The sequence below is a fragment of the Leptonychotes weddellii genome, chromosome 9, assembly GCF_054177405.1.
Source record: "Leptonychotes weddellii isolate Sample4059 chromosome 9, ASM5417740v2, whole genome shotgun sequence".
In the NCBI taxonomy this organism is placed as follows: domain Eukaryota; kingdom Metazoa; phylum Chordata; class Mammalia; order Carnivora; family Phocidae; genus Leptonychotes; species Leptonychotes weddellii.
This window is the reverse complement of record NC_138377.1, coordinates 23,491,637-23,507,443: the sequence shown is the minus strand read 5'-3', so window position 1 is coordinate 23,507,443 and position 15,807 is coordinate 23,491,637. Positions and strand designations below refer to the sequence as shown.

At 47.8% G+C, this 15,807-nt stretch overlaps 1 protein-coding gene across 2 annotated transcripts in view; it reads left to right on the top strand.

The window, feature by feature from the left end:
- Positions 1 to 9,624: 9,624 nt before the first annotated feature.
- The window catches only part of FLVCR2 (FLVCR choline and putative heme transporter 2), a 55,045-nt gene continuing 48,862 nt past the window's right edge, over positions 9,625 to 15,807 (top strand). For both annotated transcript variants that reach the window (XM_081830189.1, XM_081830190.1), the window contains exon 1: positions 9,625 to 10,787. In XM_081830189.1, the coding sequence (XP_081686315.1) occupies positions 10,011 to 10,787 (777 nt within the window). In that variant the 5' untranslated portion in view covers positions 9,625 to 10,010. The remainder of the gene's footprint in view (positions 10,788 to 15,807) is intronic.

Genomic DNA, 15,807 nt, shown 5'->3' with positions numbered 1-15,807 from the left:
TGTTTTCCAGAGTGGCTGCACCAGCTTGCATTCCCACCAACCCTGCATAAGGGTTCCCTTACCTCCACATCCTTGCCAACACCTGTTATTTCTTGTGTTTTTGAGGTTAGCCATTCTGACAGGTGTGAGGTGGTATCTCATTGTGGTTTTGATTTGTATTTCCCTGGTGATGAGTGATGTCGAGCATCTTTTCATGTGTCTGTTGGCCATCTGTGTGTCTTCTTTGGAAGAAAATGTCTATTCATGTCTTCTGCCCATTTTTAAATTGGATTATTTGTGGTTTTGGTGTTGAGTTGTATAAATTCTTTGTCTATTTTGGATACTAACCTTTTATCGGATATGTCTTTTGTAAGTATCTTCTCCCATTCAGTAGGCTGTCTGGCACTGATCATTTTATCTGTTTGGTTAATTGCTGCTCTCTTTCTGGAAACTGTCCCTCCTCCATTCCAATATAGCCCTGTTGAGAGCTGCCCCCCCGGTCATGGTTGGTGGGTCTAGGATTGGGCATCTGGGGGTTTGTATTTAGGACAAAAAAATCAGGGCAGCCTCTCTCAGGCAGCTGAGGCTGTTAAGAGGTGAAACTCCAGCGTGGAGAAAACTAGTCTTTAGGAAGAGGGAAAAAGAAAGCTGACATTTAGGATGCTATGGACTGTTTGTGTCCCCCCAGTTTCATATTTGAAACATAACCCCCCAGTGCGATGGTATTAGGAGGTGGGGCCTTTAGGAGGTGGTTAGGTGAGGAAGGTGGAGCCCTCATGAATGGGTTCAGTGCCCTTCCAAAAGAGACCCCAGAGAGCTCCTCACCCCTTCCCCCATATGAGGTCACAGCAAGCAGATGCCGTCCGTGAACCAGGAAGGGAGCCCCACCAGATACCACATCTGCCGGCACCCGGACTCTGGGATCTATCAGCCTCTAGAACTGTGAGAAGTAAATTTCTGTCATTGACAAGGTATGTTTATTACAGCTGCCCAAATGCACCAAGACACAGGCAGAAATCGGGATGGAAGGAGCCCTGAGCACTTTGGATCTGGCAGCTCCCCAGGCTTCGGCCACACTCTGCCCTTTCTACCACTTGAGTGGTCAACTCCTCCATAGGTAAAGTCTGTGAGCAGCCCCCATGTTCTCGAAACACATGCTTTTTGAGCCTAAGCTGGTTCAAATTGGGCACCGACATAGCAATCAATACAACAATAAAAAGAAAAGGTTCTTGAAAAAAATTGGGGTACCGTCAGCACTCTCGGTTGCCCCATTTGAGACACGAGGAAGCACTTTCAAGACTACTTAGAGGGGCACCTGGGTGGCTCAGTTGGTTAAGCGACTGCCTTCGGCTCAGGTCATGATCCTGGAGTCCCGGGATCGAGTCCCGCATCGGGCTCCCTGCTCAGCAGGGGGTCTGCTTCTCCCTCTGCCCTCTTCCCTCTCGTGCTCTCTGTCTCTCATTCTCTCTCTCTCAAATAAATAAATAAAACCTTAAAAAAAAAAAAAAAAAAGACTACTTAGAGCTCAGGGCAGCTACGGCACCACCGGCAGGGACTTCATACAACTCTTACTTCGGAAAACTTAAAGGGAATCCAGAAATCCGTGGGTTTCATTTTGGACTTCTTTCTGATTTTTCTATGTATTCACAGAATTGAGGTGAACCTGAGCCAAGCGTCCGCCCTCCTGTCCTGAGGGGGCATGATGCCAAAGAGTGAAAGATGAGAGGATGAATTCGGGACTCCTTACTTTCCATAAAACTTGATTGTTGGATTTTCATGAGCATTTATACTCAGAATTTAAAGCAGCTTCTCCAGCCTTTGATCTTGCAGGGGCTAAGGTAGCTGTAGGAAGGGGTGGGGGCCCAACAAAGGAAGGACAGAGGAAGCGGCGGCAGGGGTGATGATACAATTTCGCTTCTCTCTCTGCAAGGTTTGCTGGGAAGCTCTTACCCTCCCTCCGGAGGGCATTCTCCTGATTCCTGCCTCTGCCCTCCACTCCTCCCATCCAATCCTGCCACTCTCAGTTTCCAAACCCCCTTCTCACCTGGGTGAGCACAACACCTGCTGAGAGGTCCCTCTGTCCCCAGGCTCACCCTCCACCCCAACTAGGTTCTCCCCAAAGCAGCCCGAGCAGCCAGCACTCTTCAAGTGACATGTCTGATAATGTCCCTTCATTGGCTTGAAACTTCTCGATGGCTCCTCTTTGCTCTTAGGACAAAATAAGAACCCTTAATGATGCCTGCACCATCTAGCTGCTGCCTCTCTCTCCGGTTGCCCTCACCCTCACTCTGCCCTAGCCACACCGATGTTCAACTCCTTCCTGCCTCAGGGCCTTTGCACATATTGTTCGCTCGCCTAGAATGCCCTTCCCTCTCTCTTTCACCTGGTTAGTTTTCACTCTTTCTTAAGAGCTGGCTTAAGGTCTAGCCTGTCTGTCCTTCTTTATAAATTCTTTTCCATTCTTTAAAAATTTTTTTTATTATGTTATGTTAATCACCATACGTTACATCATTAGTTTTTGATGTAGTGTTCCATGAGCACTTGTCACAATTTTACTTATGCGTGTGTGAGAGTTTGATTGATGGTTGTCCTCCCCACTAAACCATTAGCTCCATGAGGGCAGGAAAGGATCTTGTCTATTTTACTCTCCAGAGGCTCCCCAACACTGGCCACAGGTCCTGACTGGGTCTTACCTGTCCCTCAAGGTCCCGGTCAAACATCTCTCTGAGAAGCCCTCTCTAGCTTCCTGCTTTGTCCATCCATGAGCCAACCCGAATCTTCACCATGCATTTACTGCGCCATCCTACAATGACTTGCTCACTAATCTGTCTCACCATTAGTTTGTGGACTCCTGGAGGGTAAGACCACTGTCTTTATTGTGTTTGATTTCCCTGACACCCAGCACAGTGCTTGGCCTGCTGGAGACGAATGTGTAAATGAATGAGTGACTCTACTGAAAGAGCTCCCAGGGCCTGGGGATTGTCTGCATACACTGAGGGACTTCACTAGATGATTCCATCTATCCTTTCTCTAGCACTATGGTTTCAACATCACCTAACCCTGCCTGGTCAGCACCCCTCTTCTTTGTCACCCCATGTACCTTTAACTGTTGCCCTGGTAATCAACAAATCTCACTGCTACCACACTTCCTCTGTTTCATTATGCAAAGAAAGCCTCACACCTCTGGGCTTTCTATAGATTATGCAAAAAAAAATTTTTAATATCTCCTTCCTCTTTGACTCATGTTTAGCAAGGGCTTTCTCATGTGTATGGAGGAACTTTGTTTTCTAATTATTAAGATATATTTGAAATCTATAAAAAGGTATAAAGAGCAACATAGTGAACACCATGAACACATCAAAACGTGGACAGTTGAGGAAGTACAATGTAACCCATGTCCACAGGCCTTTTCTTTAAGACAATGACTAATACCATTTGAGGTCTCTCGAGATACAGCCTTGTATACCCAGGGAACTGAAACATTCGTTTCAAACTGTGTGTCCAGGACAGAGCCTGGCCCTGACGAGTCCAGGGAGAAGGCTTTCATTCTGTCCTCTCTTCTAAGGAGAATGGGTCTCCCCCTGCCTCTTTTAGGCATCGGCAGGCCCTGACCCCATTCTCTTCAAGGACAGACTCGGAGACTCTCTGAACCGAGAGGACCCTAGAGGGGAAGGAATCCAGAATCCCATGCCAAGGACTGCCCTCCTGGCTGTCCCACTGCCACTCTCCGTGGGAGCCCTCGGGAAAAAATAAATAAATAAAAGACAAAAACAAAGGAGGCATGAGCATTTGGGACAAGCCAGACATGTTTTCATTCATCTTGAGGCCATCTCAGAAGGCAGTTCAATCATGCCTTCACTTCCCTTCTCTGGGCCAGACATCAAGCGAGAGATTGGTGTTGAATATGAATAGGGCATGACAACTTGAGAAACTCGGGGCAAGGGGATGACTTAAAGAATGAAATAGACGTGTATGATAGAGTGTGACAGGTGTACGTGCAGGGTGTGGAAGAAGCCTCTGGATCATACTTGGGGCACTGGGAAAGGCTTCCTGGAGGCAGTGGCCCTTGACCGGTATCGTGAAGGCTGGCATGTGCAAGGCACAATGTGTGCAAGATGCTTGCGGGGAGCTGCAGGTGCTTCCATCTGCCTGAAGTGCAAAGTGGAGTGGGCGGGGATGGGAGATGTGGCCAGAGCAGCATCACAAAGTCTTCATGTGCTAAGCTGAGGACTGGGAACCTTCTGCAATCTAGGGGTGGCCGCTGGAGGAGTCAAGGCAGGGGCGAGGACTAAAGAGAACTGGAACTCTGTGGAGAGGTGCGGTGGTAAACTGGAAGGGTCAGACCAATAAGGAGTGGGTTGCAGGATCAGGATGAGGAGCCACGAGAAGCTGAACTAAGGTGGTGCCAAAGGGAAAGGAGGAAAGGGAAGGTGGTAAGGAGATGAGCAGCCTGCGGACACTGAGAGTAGGGGAAGAGAGGGTTCCAGGTATTTCTCAAGGTACTTCTCTGGCTGACTGGGGTCTGGTGGAGCTATTTATTGACAGAATTCCATGGGAGAAGTGGACCTTGGCATGATCTTTGGATGATGGGACAGAAGTGGGAGTCATAAGTGGATAAGATCCCCACAGAATCTACAAGTAAAAGTCACTGGAAGCAGAAGGAAGGTCAGGGAAGGGTCAAGCAAGACTAGGATATGGGTAATGGGGCCTCTGACCACACACCCAGTTTTCTGAGGTGACACATGGCACAACTTTGGAGGATACAGCTCGGCTGAAGAAGCATCCCTGAGGTTCTAAGGTTGAGTCCTGGGTGTCCATTTTAGCATTAACATTATAAAATCCATGCTGGAACTGACCACACCCCTAGACATCACAGTGGGCCTCAGTGAAAAAATTCAATCTCCACTCAGTTTGATTCAATTTTTAAAGTGTAGAGTTTTTTTAAGCCAAATTTATACAAAGTTTAATAAATCAAATGGTCATGTATCAAAAATACCAGTTGCTTAACCTCCTTTCCTACTCCCCTGAGCCAATGACTTTTAACTTTTATTAGATGAATCTTTTGGTATTTACCTCCAGAGCTGTAAACCAGATGGTATGTTGATACTTTCTGATTTTGTCCATGTTAGGCATTATGTATTGACTTTCCAAAGATTTAGCTCTGTTTACCCCACCCTCCCCCCTACCACACACATGTGCTCACTTCCCATCCCCCCAATCTCCCAATAGAGTTATGTCATACTTGGTTGTATCAACGTCCAGTCTTCACATTGTGATGACCGTGTGATTCACACCTGAGTCACTTAAGATAACCATGATTTTCCCCCCTTCCCTCCATAGCTTTTTATAGTCCACTGGAATTAATAATTGATCGCTCCCATTTATTTAGTTATATTTGTGATACTTTGTCACCAGTCCAAGCTCTAATTCCCCCCCCCCCAGTTGTGTAAACCCCCTCTCAGGAGTTTCACACACAATCCTATCAGTGTCAAGTGCTTCAATAAACCTTTCCTGGAGTTTTTTTGACTAGCTTCCATCTGAACAAGGTGCTTTTTTGCCCGGTACGTGATGGTCCACCTGGGGTTTTCTTTTACCGTGATTTCGGTGATTCCGGTTGCCTGCCTCTTGGGTTGGAGTTCCCATTTCTTGGATCCAACATCTTACTCTCTAGGCTTCCTCCCTTGTTTTGGTGGAGTGCATCCTTTAGCAGCTTCCTGAGAGAGAGGATGAGGCACTACCTTTTTTGGGAAACTCTGCATTTCTGAAAATGTTTGATTCTCTTGTCATACTTGTTTTCTTTTGGTCATTTGGGTATAGAATTCTAGGCAGGAAACAATTTTCCTTCAGAAGGCATTATTCCCCTGACTTCAGGTTTCCAGGTTGGATGATAACTCTGATGACATTCCATGCCTGCTTTTTTGGAAAGTGTTTTATGAAACCTGTTTTTTAATCTCTGAAAACCTCTTGGAGCTCTTTTTTGTCCCAGTTTTCTGAAATGTCATGGTAAAGTAAAATTCAACTCTATTCTACCAACAAGTATTGAGAGCATGTGCTGTATGGCGTATCCTACCAAATTCTCCAAGGTACACAAAGATATACACAAGTCCTTAAGGACCTGGAAATGTATGGGAGTATGGGAGATAAGGGAAAATAGTTTGGTGAGGATGCGCTGTAACACATACAAGATTTGTAAGAGGCACATTTCCACAAATTCCAAGTGTCGGTATTTTTTAAGAGGAACTGATCCAGAATCTCGCTCTGATTCATTCATTAGCAATTTAGCCTTCCTACGCACTCAACAAATTCCATGCCTCACACATCTGCAGCCGCTGCTTATCGGGTGGGACATTGTGACTTCGAGTCAGGCTTTTATTGCCAGGAGTAGTTATTAGCCTCTAGAGGGCAGACTTTGCTACTATTCCGCTGAAGGCCCGGAAAGCTGGAGTTCCATGCAGAGGGTCCCTCAAGCTCCCTGGGGAATCAGTCGGAATAGAACAAGAAACCAGGGCCCCCTTTCAGGAAGCAATCTCTAAAATGTATTTCTCCTTCCCCTTCAAGGTGTACCTATAGATAGGACATATCTATCTATCGATAGATATATGTAACACATAGTAAGCTGCTCAGTAAATGTTTTCTCAATGGATGAACACAGAATATTTCTCTTTATGTAATATCTACCCAACATTTATATAGCTGTCCATCCCTGGAGGGAATCAGCCAAGAGACAGCGCTACTGTGGTGGCTCCCAGATTATTATTACTGAAAACAATTTTGCAGATATTTTTAATCCTCATTTTATAGACCAGAAACTGAAGGATAGAGAGGTTAGTAAACTGAATCCAGACCTCACGTTAGATCCTTAGATCCGACTCACTCTACCACAAAAGGCAACCCCAAATATCACTGGAATGGCAGGTTAGACCACTTGGGATTCGTCATCAAACTGAAGCATTTGTTACCCCAGAGGAGCACGCAGTGGGGGAGAGGAGGTGTGGTGGGTGGAGGGGAGCTCACAGAACCATACTGTTGCTTGTTTTGATGCTAAGTAGCTGTGGGGCTCTGAGTTACAGGCTCCAACTCTCTGGGCCTCAGTTTCCATATCTGTAAGATGCAGTTAAGAATACATTATAAAGGGGAACCTGGCTGACTCAGTCAGTAGAGCATCTGATCTTGATCTTGAGTTCAAGCCCCACACTGGGTGTAGAGATTACTTTAAAAAATTAATAAATTTCTTTCTTAACCAATTGAGCCACTCAGGCGCCCAATAAATTTCTTTCTTTCTTTTTTTTTTTTTTTTAAGATTTTATTCATTTATTTGAGAGAGAGAGAGAGAGAGCACATGAGAGGGGGGAGGGTCAGAGGGAGAAGCAGACTCTTGATCCCGGGACTCCAGGATCATGACCTGAGCTGAAGGCAGTCACTTAACCAACTGAGCCACCCAGGCGCCCTTCTTTCTTTCTTTTAAAAAAGAATACATTGTGAAGAGTTGGAGAGAGGTCCATGATGATCTAGGAATAAGAAGCAGTGGGAGGTCTTAGAAGGCCTTCCAAGAGAATGGAGGTTCTGTGCTCCTTGGAGAATGATGGGAAACACTGCTGGAATTTTGAGAATGGGGACTGTTAAATTAGTGTAGAGATTCTTCGTGGGTATGAGTTTTCTCTCCAAACATTCCATTATAATCCAAGGCCCCATGATTTATGCCAAAAAGTGGATGTTTCCAGTGTTCCTCCTCCTGGGAACCAGGGGCTCAGGCCCCACAGGGGTGCTCAAACTTGGCTCCCTGCTGAGATCACCTGGGCAGATTTTTTTTTTTTTTTTAAGATTTTATTTATTTATTTGACAGAGATACAGCGAGAGAGGGAACACAGGCAGGGGGAGTGGGCGAGGGAGAAGCAGGCTCAGAGCCCGATGTGGGGCTAGATCCCAGGACCCCGGATCATGACCCAGGACCCCGGGATCATGACCCAAGCTGAAGGCAGGCGCCTAACAACTGAGCCACCCAGGCGCCCCACCTGGGGAGCTTAAATGTGCAGATGCCAGGGGTCCACTCTTAATGAACCTGATTTGGGGTGTGGCCGAGGTACTGAGAATGTTGAGTTCCCCACGTGATTCTAATGTTCAACCCATGAGAACCACTGCCCGGGGCTTTAAATTCATTTTTTGTTTGAAAATTTAAAAAGAAAACAAAAGGAAAGCAGTGGCACCCAGTGGCTCTCAAACTTTTATGTGCAAACAAGCAGATCACCTGGAGATCTTCTAAAATATAGCCTCTAATTCAGGAGGTCCAGCTGGGCTAGGCTTCTGCCCTTGTAACGAGCTCCCAGGGGCATGCCCACACTGCTGTCCCCAGATGCATTTGAGCAGCTAGGCTGTAGCTTGAATGAATACAGACTTGCCAGGGAACCATGGCTCTTCAAGCCAATTGGGATCTTAAGAAGTCACCTTACTTTTTGAGCCTTAGTCTTCTGATCTTAAATGCAGGCAAGCCATAGTAACTACATCATAGAGTTCTTGTGATGCTTTAATGACATAATGTAGTAAACATGTTTGGCACGATACAACAAATGTTAGCCTTTGAATTATTAGGATAGCCAACACTTCTGGAACGCTTACCATCTGCCAGGAGTTTTCAAAGCACTTTCATGTCCTACATCATTCAAGCTTCAAAACGACACTGTGAGGTGGGTACTTATGATTTCACCATCCCTATTTTATGGATGAAGAAACCGAGGCAGAGAAGTGGAGTATCGTAATTTATATCACACACCTGGGAGTAGCTAGGCTGGAGTTTGAACCCAGGGAGAATCTCGGCTCTTTATCCCTCTCTGGGGCTGAAATGGACGCTGCGAACAGGCATTTCTGCCCTGCAGGCCTGACACTCCGGAGGCGATGACTTGAGGGATTACCCTCTGTAATGGGCTGGGATCAACAGGTGGCAGCCCAGGGCTACTTAAAGGCCACATAGCGCTGGGTATTCCATCCCACAAGGCCGCCACTAAAGACTCTCCAAACTCCCAGAGGCTGCCCTCCACCCGCAGGTGCTCGCCTAGGAAGCTGCGCAGGGACCGACAGGAAGGAAGAGGCCTGCCTCACAGGTTCACATCTGAGTTCCCCATTAAATGACCACGTCCGCAGGCAAGGCAACAAGCAAAACGAGTTTCCTGCAATTCCCGTTTACCCGAGGAGCGCAACCAGACCGAGAAATCTACAAATCTCTTTATACCGAAAGTTCAGCAAGGATCTGGGAGCTCAGCCAATTGGTAAAAAGTCGGGAAGCCCTCTTGGATTTCCCCAGAGCACTCCGGAAGCGCCGGGCATCGGTGCCCACGCGCAGGGGATGGGGACCCGCACCGAGGAGACGCTAGCTGTGGGATTACCTCGGCAGAGCTTCGGGGATTTTTTTTCCTGCGGGGTCCCCTGGGAGAGGCAAATGAATCTGAGGGGCGGTGCGGAGGGTGGGGGTTAACCCGGCGGTTTCCATGGCACCCGGGGCGTGGGGGAGGAATGCACCCCGCAAGCTGTGGCGAAACAACTGCGCAGCCGGACCAGCCCGGCTCGAGAAGGCGGGAGGGAAGGGGGGAGCAGGAGGGTGGGGGAAGCCCAGCTGGACGGGGGTGGGGCGGTCACGTGCGCCCGAGGGGGCGGGGCCCCAAGCCACCCCGGAGCGGAACCAAGTCCCACCTAGAGGCTCCGTGCCAGGCGCGAACTTTTCTCCCGGACCGAGGGACTGAACTTGGCCTGAACCCCTGGGGAGGACTCAAGGCACCCGTAGCCAGCACCGGGCTGAGGTGCTGCGGCCGGCCTGGGGGACAGCGGTCGGTGGCAGAAGACACCAAGAAAAGTGGGAACAGAGCTTGGGGGTGAGTGAAGGGAGTTCGGCTCGCAGTTTTTACGCAGGCTCGGGTCTCCGTGTCTTCTGGGGTGGGCCTGGGCAAGTGCCCTGTCAGCTCTAAGGGAGCAGCGAGGCCACTGTCCCTTAAGACTGCCGGGGTCCTCAGCACCTGTCTCGGGCTCCAGGAGAGGCTGTGGTCATGGTGAATGAAGAGCCCAACCAACAGGAGCACGATGGCAGCTCTGCGCAGGAGCCTGCCCTGCGCGCGGATCCCAGCGCCTCGGCCCACCCCAGCGTGTCGGCCCACGCCAGCGTCTCCATTCACCCCAGCGTGTCGGCCCACCCGAGCGTGTCGCCCCACCCCAGCGTCTCCATTCACCACAGAGTGTCGGCCCACCCGAGCGTGTCGGCCCACCCCAGCGTCTCCATTCACCCCAGCGTGTCGGCCCACTCAAGCAGTTCTGCCCACCCCAGAACCTTGGCCCAGCCCGGTGGCTTGGCCTACCCCAGTAGCTCGTGCCCCGAGGACCGTAGCGTGATCAAGGTGAGCAAGCGTCGCTGGGTGGTGGTCCTGCTGTTCAGCTGCTACTCCATGTGCAATGCCTTCCAGTGGATCCAGTACAGCTCCATCAATAACATCTTCATGAACTTCTACGGGGTCAGTGCCTTTGCCATCGACTGGCTGTCCATGTGTTACATGCTGACCTACATCCCTCTCATCCTGCCCGTGGCCTGGTTGCTGGAGAAATTCGGCCTGCGCACCATCGCCCTCACTGGCTCTGCTCTCAACTGCCTGGGGGCCTGGGTGAAGTTGGGGAGCCTGAAGCCACATCTCTTCCCAGTCACCGTCCTAGGCCAGATCATCTGCTCTGTGGCCCAGGTCTTCATCCTGGGCATGCCCTCCTGCATTGCTTCTGTCTGGTTTGGGGCTAATGAGGTCTCAACGGCCTGCTCCATAGCTGTCTTTGGCAATCAGGTGGGTCAAGGAGTTGGCGGGTGTTCAGAGGAATGGGCATCATATCATTGTGAAGCTCACTGTGTTGGGTTGTACCTGAGGGCACCTAAGTGTGTGGGAGCCTGTGGTTTTCTGACCTCAGCAGTGTTTGTGACCCTGGGGGACTTCATGGCTGGGCGGGAGTGAGGGATTGTGACTGGATGGCTCTGTAAGAGAAGGTTAGGGGAACAGAAGGAGACCTTTTCCTTCACCGACAGTTTCTCCTCCCCCAGCAGAAAGCATGCTTCTGGAATGTCCTCGGGTTTATGATCTCCTTCCTGACCCCGTCAGTCTGATATAGGAAAGACGTTATTAGGGTTCGAAGCCAACGGCCAAGAAAGAATTCTTGAGACGTCTTTGGTGCAAAAAGGTGATTTTATGAAAGCCCGGGGGCAGGACCCGTAGGTAGAAGGAGCTGCAATGGGGTCATGAGGAGTGGCCCGTTATATACTTTCAAGTTGGGAGGGGGTTAGGGGTAGCGTTAAGTCACTAAAGAATTTTGGAAGCAAGGTTTCCAGGACCTTGAGAGGGCTAGCTACTGTTGGGAAAAGGTCATTTATTACTGTCTAATAAAACCTTAGTCATGAGACCCCTCAGATGTATATCAGTGGGCCATATGCTTGGGGGATGATTGCCAACATGTATCTTGGGGGGGGGGGTTAGAGATAAAGGAAGTTTCCAAAGGAATTTTTATATGTTAAAGTAGACTTACAGGATCCTGGGGGAAGGGGGGGTCAGACTAGAATTGCCTTTTGCCCTTAGCAAAGTATTAACATCGAGGCAGCTGAGTCCCTAGAGGAATGTCACTCTGCCTGTTCCAAGGACTTGTCAATGGGCTGTAGGTAGTGAGGAAACTTAATAATTTTCCTTCTACCTTTGTTTCCCACATCAAGTCCACTGGCTTAGACCTGTGATTTCAGGAAAGCTGTTCTTTCTCAGGGAGCAGCCCATGGGCATCAGATTATTCTGGGATGGTCAGAATTTGATGGATATTTTTAGCCTGACTCACCAGCTTTCCTAGAATGCAGTATGTCCTGTACTAACATAGAACCACTGAGCACTGGCTTGGTGGTGTTTGGCCCCTGGCCCCATGCTTACCTTCTTTTATACCAGGCTGAAGTGAGGACAGTGGAAACAGTGCTCTGGGCCAAACTGCTTCCCTGGGGAGTAGAGCCAAGCCTAGCAGGATGGAATAGAAATCTCCTGCTGAATTTCCAAGGCCTAGAAACCTTTTTGGAAAGGCGTGGAAAGCTCCTATCTCAATCCCTTTTCTTTCTTTCTTTTTGGAAGGAGAATCTCTTTGCATCTCAGTGAGGTTATGACCCAAACGTTGGGCATGTTATTGATGGGGTTTTGGAATATAGGTGAGGTTCAGTGGGGTAGAGTCCGGAGCCGACAGCTAAGCAAGAATTCTTGAGACGTCTTTGGTGCAAAATGGTAGCTTATGGAAGCACAGGGACAGGACCCGTGGGCAGAAAGAGCTGCTGCCCCGGGGTTGTGAGGGGTGGCTGATTATATACTATGGGGTTGGGGGAGGTAAGGAAAAGGGAGGTTTCAAAAGGATTTTTATATGTTAAAGAAGACTCACAGGATACCAGAGGCCTTGCCATTGTCAAGTTAAGGTTGTTTACCCCACTAGTAAGGCATTAACATTAAGATAGTTGGGAACTTCCTGGAGGAACATTACACTTGCCACTTCAATTATCTGTCAATGGGCTGCAGGTTATAAGGGCATTTAATTGTATCTATTTCCCTCTGGAAGCTAGGTTATTGTAGGAATGCTTTGTTCTTGTAGATTGCTAAGACATTTGTAAACTGAGGGAGACTCATGTCTTGTAGGAATGTGATCACTATAAGTTAACTATTTGTTTTTCCTTTGGGGCAGCCAGGAGTGCCTGAGGAACGTCACATAGATCCCATGGGGGGAGGGGTGTTGGGGTGTCAGCTTCTGCTTTGTCCTCAGCTTGCCTTCTGTTCTCTCATCATTATGACTGCCTTCTCCAAATATTTGAAGCAAGTATTTATGGGGTCCTTCTCTATCTAGACCACTGCCTCCAGGTCCCACTTCTTCCCAAGCACCTGCAGTTGTTTTCATTTTATTTTATTTAACACATGACCAGTAACCCTTAGTTCTTACTTTTTCCCTTATAGGAGGGTAAAGCTGGGAGGTGAAGGGCAGGACCTTTCCAACTTCCCAAGGGTTACATCTCCCTATGAGCAGCAGAACGGGATTCAGTGCAATCTCAAACCCATTGTTTTGGGGAGAGCAGGATCGCTTTGTGGGAGAAGCCCCTCAGGTGGCCTGGTGAGATCCGAGAATCCAAAATGTTTTTGTAAACCATAAAGCATAAACTAATAGGTTTTCAGACCCCTCCTCGCACACCTGTGAGGGAACTTGACACCAGATAAATCTTTAAAGTTTAATAAGACTATTTACTCATTCCCCACCCCCACTCCCCACCAAGGTCAGGAAATGCTAAGAATTTTACATTTAAAAACACTCTGACAGCATATATTTGTATCACGGAGCCATCTATTCAGTTTGATCTTTTCGTCTTAACGCTAGAAAAAATGTGTGAAAAACTGAATTGGTAATGCTTCCTCACCGTCAGGATGACTATCTATGTTTGGTTCTTGGCATGCGTTTTACCTTTCTTTCTGAGTAAGGCACGGCTGAATGGAGGAGAGATAGTATTAGAGTAGTATTAAGAGCTTTGCCACTTAGGAAAAAAGGCTCCCCAGAGCTGTCTAAACAGACTTCAAATGCTGTTCCACAGAATAATTCTTGTTGGCCTGCAAACCTCACACTGATCAGCTAAACTCTGTACGCTGATAATTCTGACCTCCCTCTTCTCGTGCTTCTTATGTACTCCACACGTGCACCAGCCCTGCTTGCATCAAATTCGTCATTCATTCATTCATTCAACAAGCATTCACCTAGTGCTTCCCATTTGCCAGGCACTGGGCTAGGGCTACAAAGATAATCCCCGCCTTTGCAGAGTTCCCATACCAGATTTTAAAATTGTACCAGGCACTAGGATTCCGATAAACAAACCAATAAACAAAAGCCTAGATCAATGTATAAAGGATTTATTTTCAGTTCTCCATGAGATTTTTAGTTATCTTCTTTGCCCAGTTGCTTAGAAAAATTGAAGGGGAAGGAAGCTAATATCTACCAAACACCTATTACGTGCAAGGCACTTTCTTACCTATTATTTAATTTTTCAACTCTGTGAGGTAGGTGGAATTGTCTCTGTTGTTATGGGGGAGGAAATTGAGACCCAGATAAATGTAGCAAACTTATGCAGGGTCCTACAGCTACTAAGCGGTAGAAGGGAGATTTGAACGCAACTCCACCTCCAAAAGCCCATGTCAATAAGCCAATACTGAGTTGTCATGTGGATAAAGCATATATTTTTTATTTTAGAATTCAATTTTTAAATTAATTTTTTAATTTTTTTCATTAATTAATTGGTTTTTTAAAAGTAGGCTCCACGCTGGGCGTGGAGTCCAAGGCAGGGCTTGAACTCACGACCCTGAGATCACAACCTGAGCTGAGATCAAGAGTCAGACGCTTAACTGACTGAGCCACCCAGGCGCCCCTAAAGCATATATTTTTTTTTTTTTTAAAGATCTTATTTATTTATTTGAGAGAGAGAGAGAGAGAGCTCATGAGAGGGGGGAGGGTCAGAGGGAGAAGCAGACTCCCTGTTGAGCAGGAAGCCTGATGTGGGACTCGATCCCGGGACTCCAGGATCATGACCTGAGCCGAAGGCAGTCGCTTAACCAACTGAGCCACCCAGGCGCCCCTAAAGCATATATTTTTAAAAAGGGGGAGGGCAGGATTGTGAGGTTGGAATTTTGCCCCTTGTGTCTGGTTGGTGGTGGTGATAAAGTACCCAGCAGTTTTCTCCAGAATCTGAGAACCCCTGTACCTGTCTTCTGTTTTGAAGTGCCTGGCGTTAGTACCGTCTCCCCACCCACTGTGTTGTGAACTGCTAAAGGGTGGATTCTGCCTCTTCGAGCCTAGCAAGAGTCATAAGAAGGTGGGGCTCTGGTCTTTGGGAAGAAGAAACCAGTGAATCCTCAGCGGGGGTGAGAGAGGGAAGGAGTCTTAGAATTGCAACAGAGCCTCTTCCCTTTGTCTCTGGCCAGTTACACAGGTGGTGACAGCCTGACATTTGGCAACACTTGTTCTATGGCTTCCAGGGAAATTACCCATGTGGGGTTTTGAGTGATGTGGATGATGTTATAATGGAAGGATTGGAAGAAAGCCCTGTCTTAGAGTCTGGTGATAGCTTGGTGGCACTGGACGGGAGAGATGTGGGAGCTCGAAGGGACCAAGTCAGTTCCAGCCCCTTTGAGGAGCCTACAGCACCAAGGTGGGGAGGGACTTCCTCAAGGACCCCTGGGCAGCTGATAGCCCAGTGCCTACCAGAAAGAGTAGGAGAGAATGTTTGCTTTTCAAGTTATGAAAATATAGGAGTCTCCCCTTCTCCCTGTTTCATTTTCCATGGTTTTAGTCCCCTGCAGTCAACCTGGAAACAGATGGTCCTCCTAACCTATAGGAGGGTCATCCATAGCCTAACACGATGTCACAATGCCACATCATTCCCCTTGCTTCATCTTATCACATAGGTGTGTTATCATCGAACATCATTGTAAGAAGGGTGAGCATGGTACAATAAGATAGTTGGAGAGAGAGGTGACATTCACATAACTTTTATTACAGTATATTGTTACAGTGGTTCTATTTTATTACAAGTTATTGCTGATCTCTTACTGTGCCAAATTTACAAATTGAACTGTATCATAGTTAGGTAGGTATAGAGAAACATGTAGTACAGACAGGGTTCAGTATCAATCTGCAGTTTCAGGCATCCTGTGAGGGTCTTCGAATATATCCCCTGTGGATAAGGATGGACTTATCTGTCTAGTGCGGTCATCTTACAGAATCAGGTGTGTAGCGGCCACGCTGTTTGGGCTTTCAGAAATAGCACCA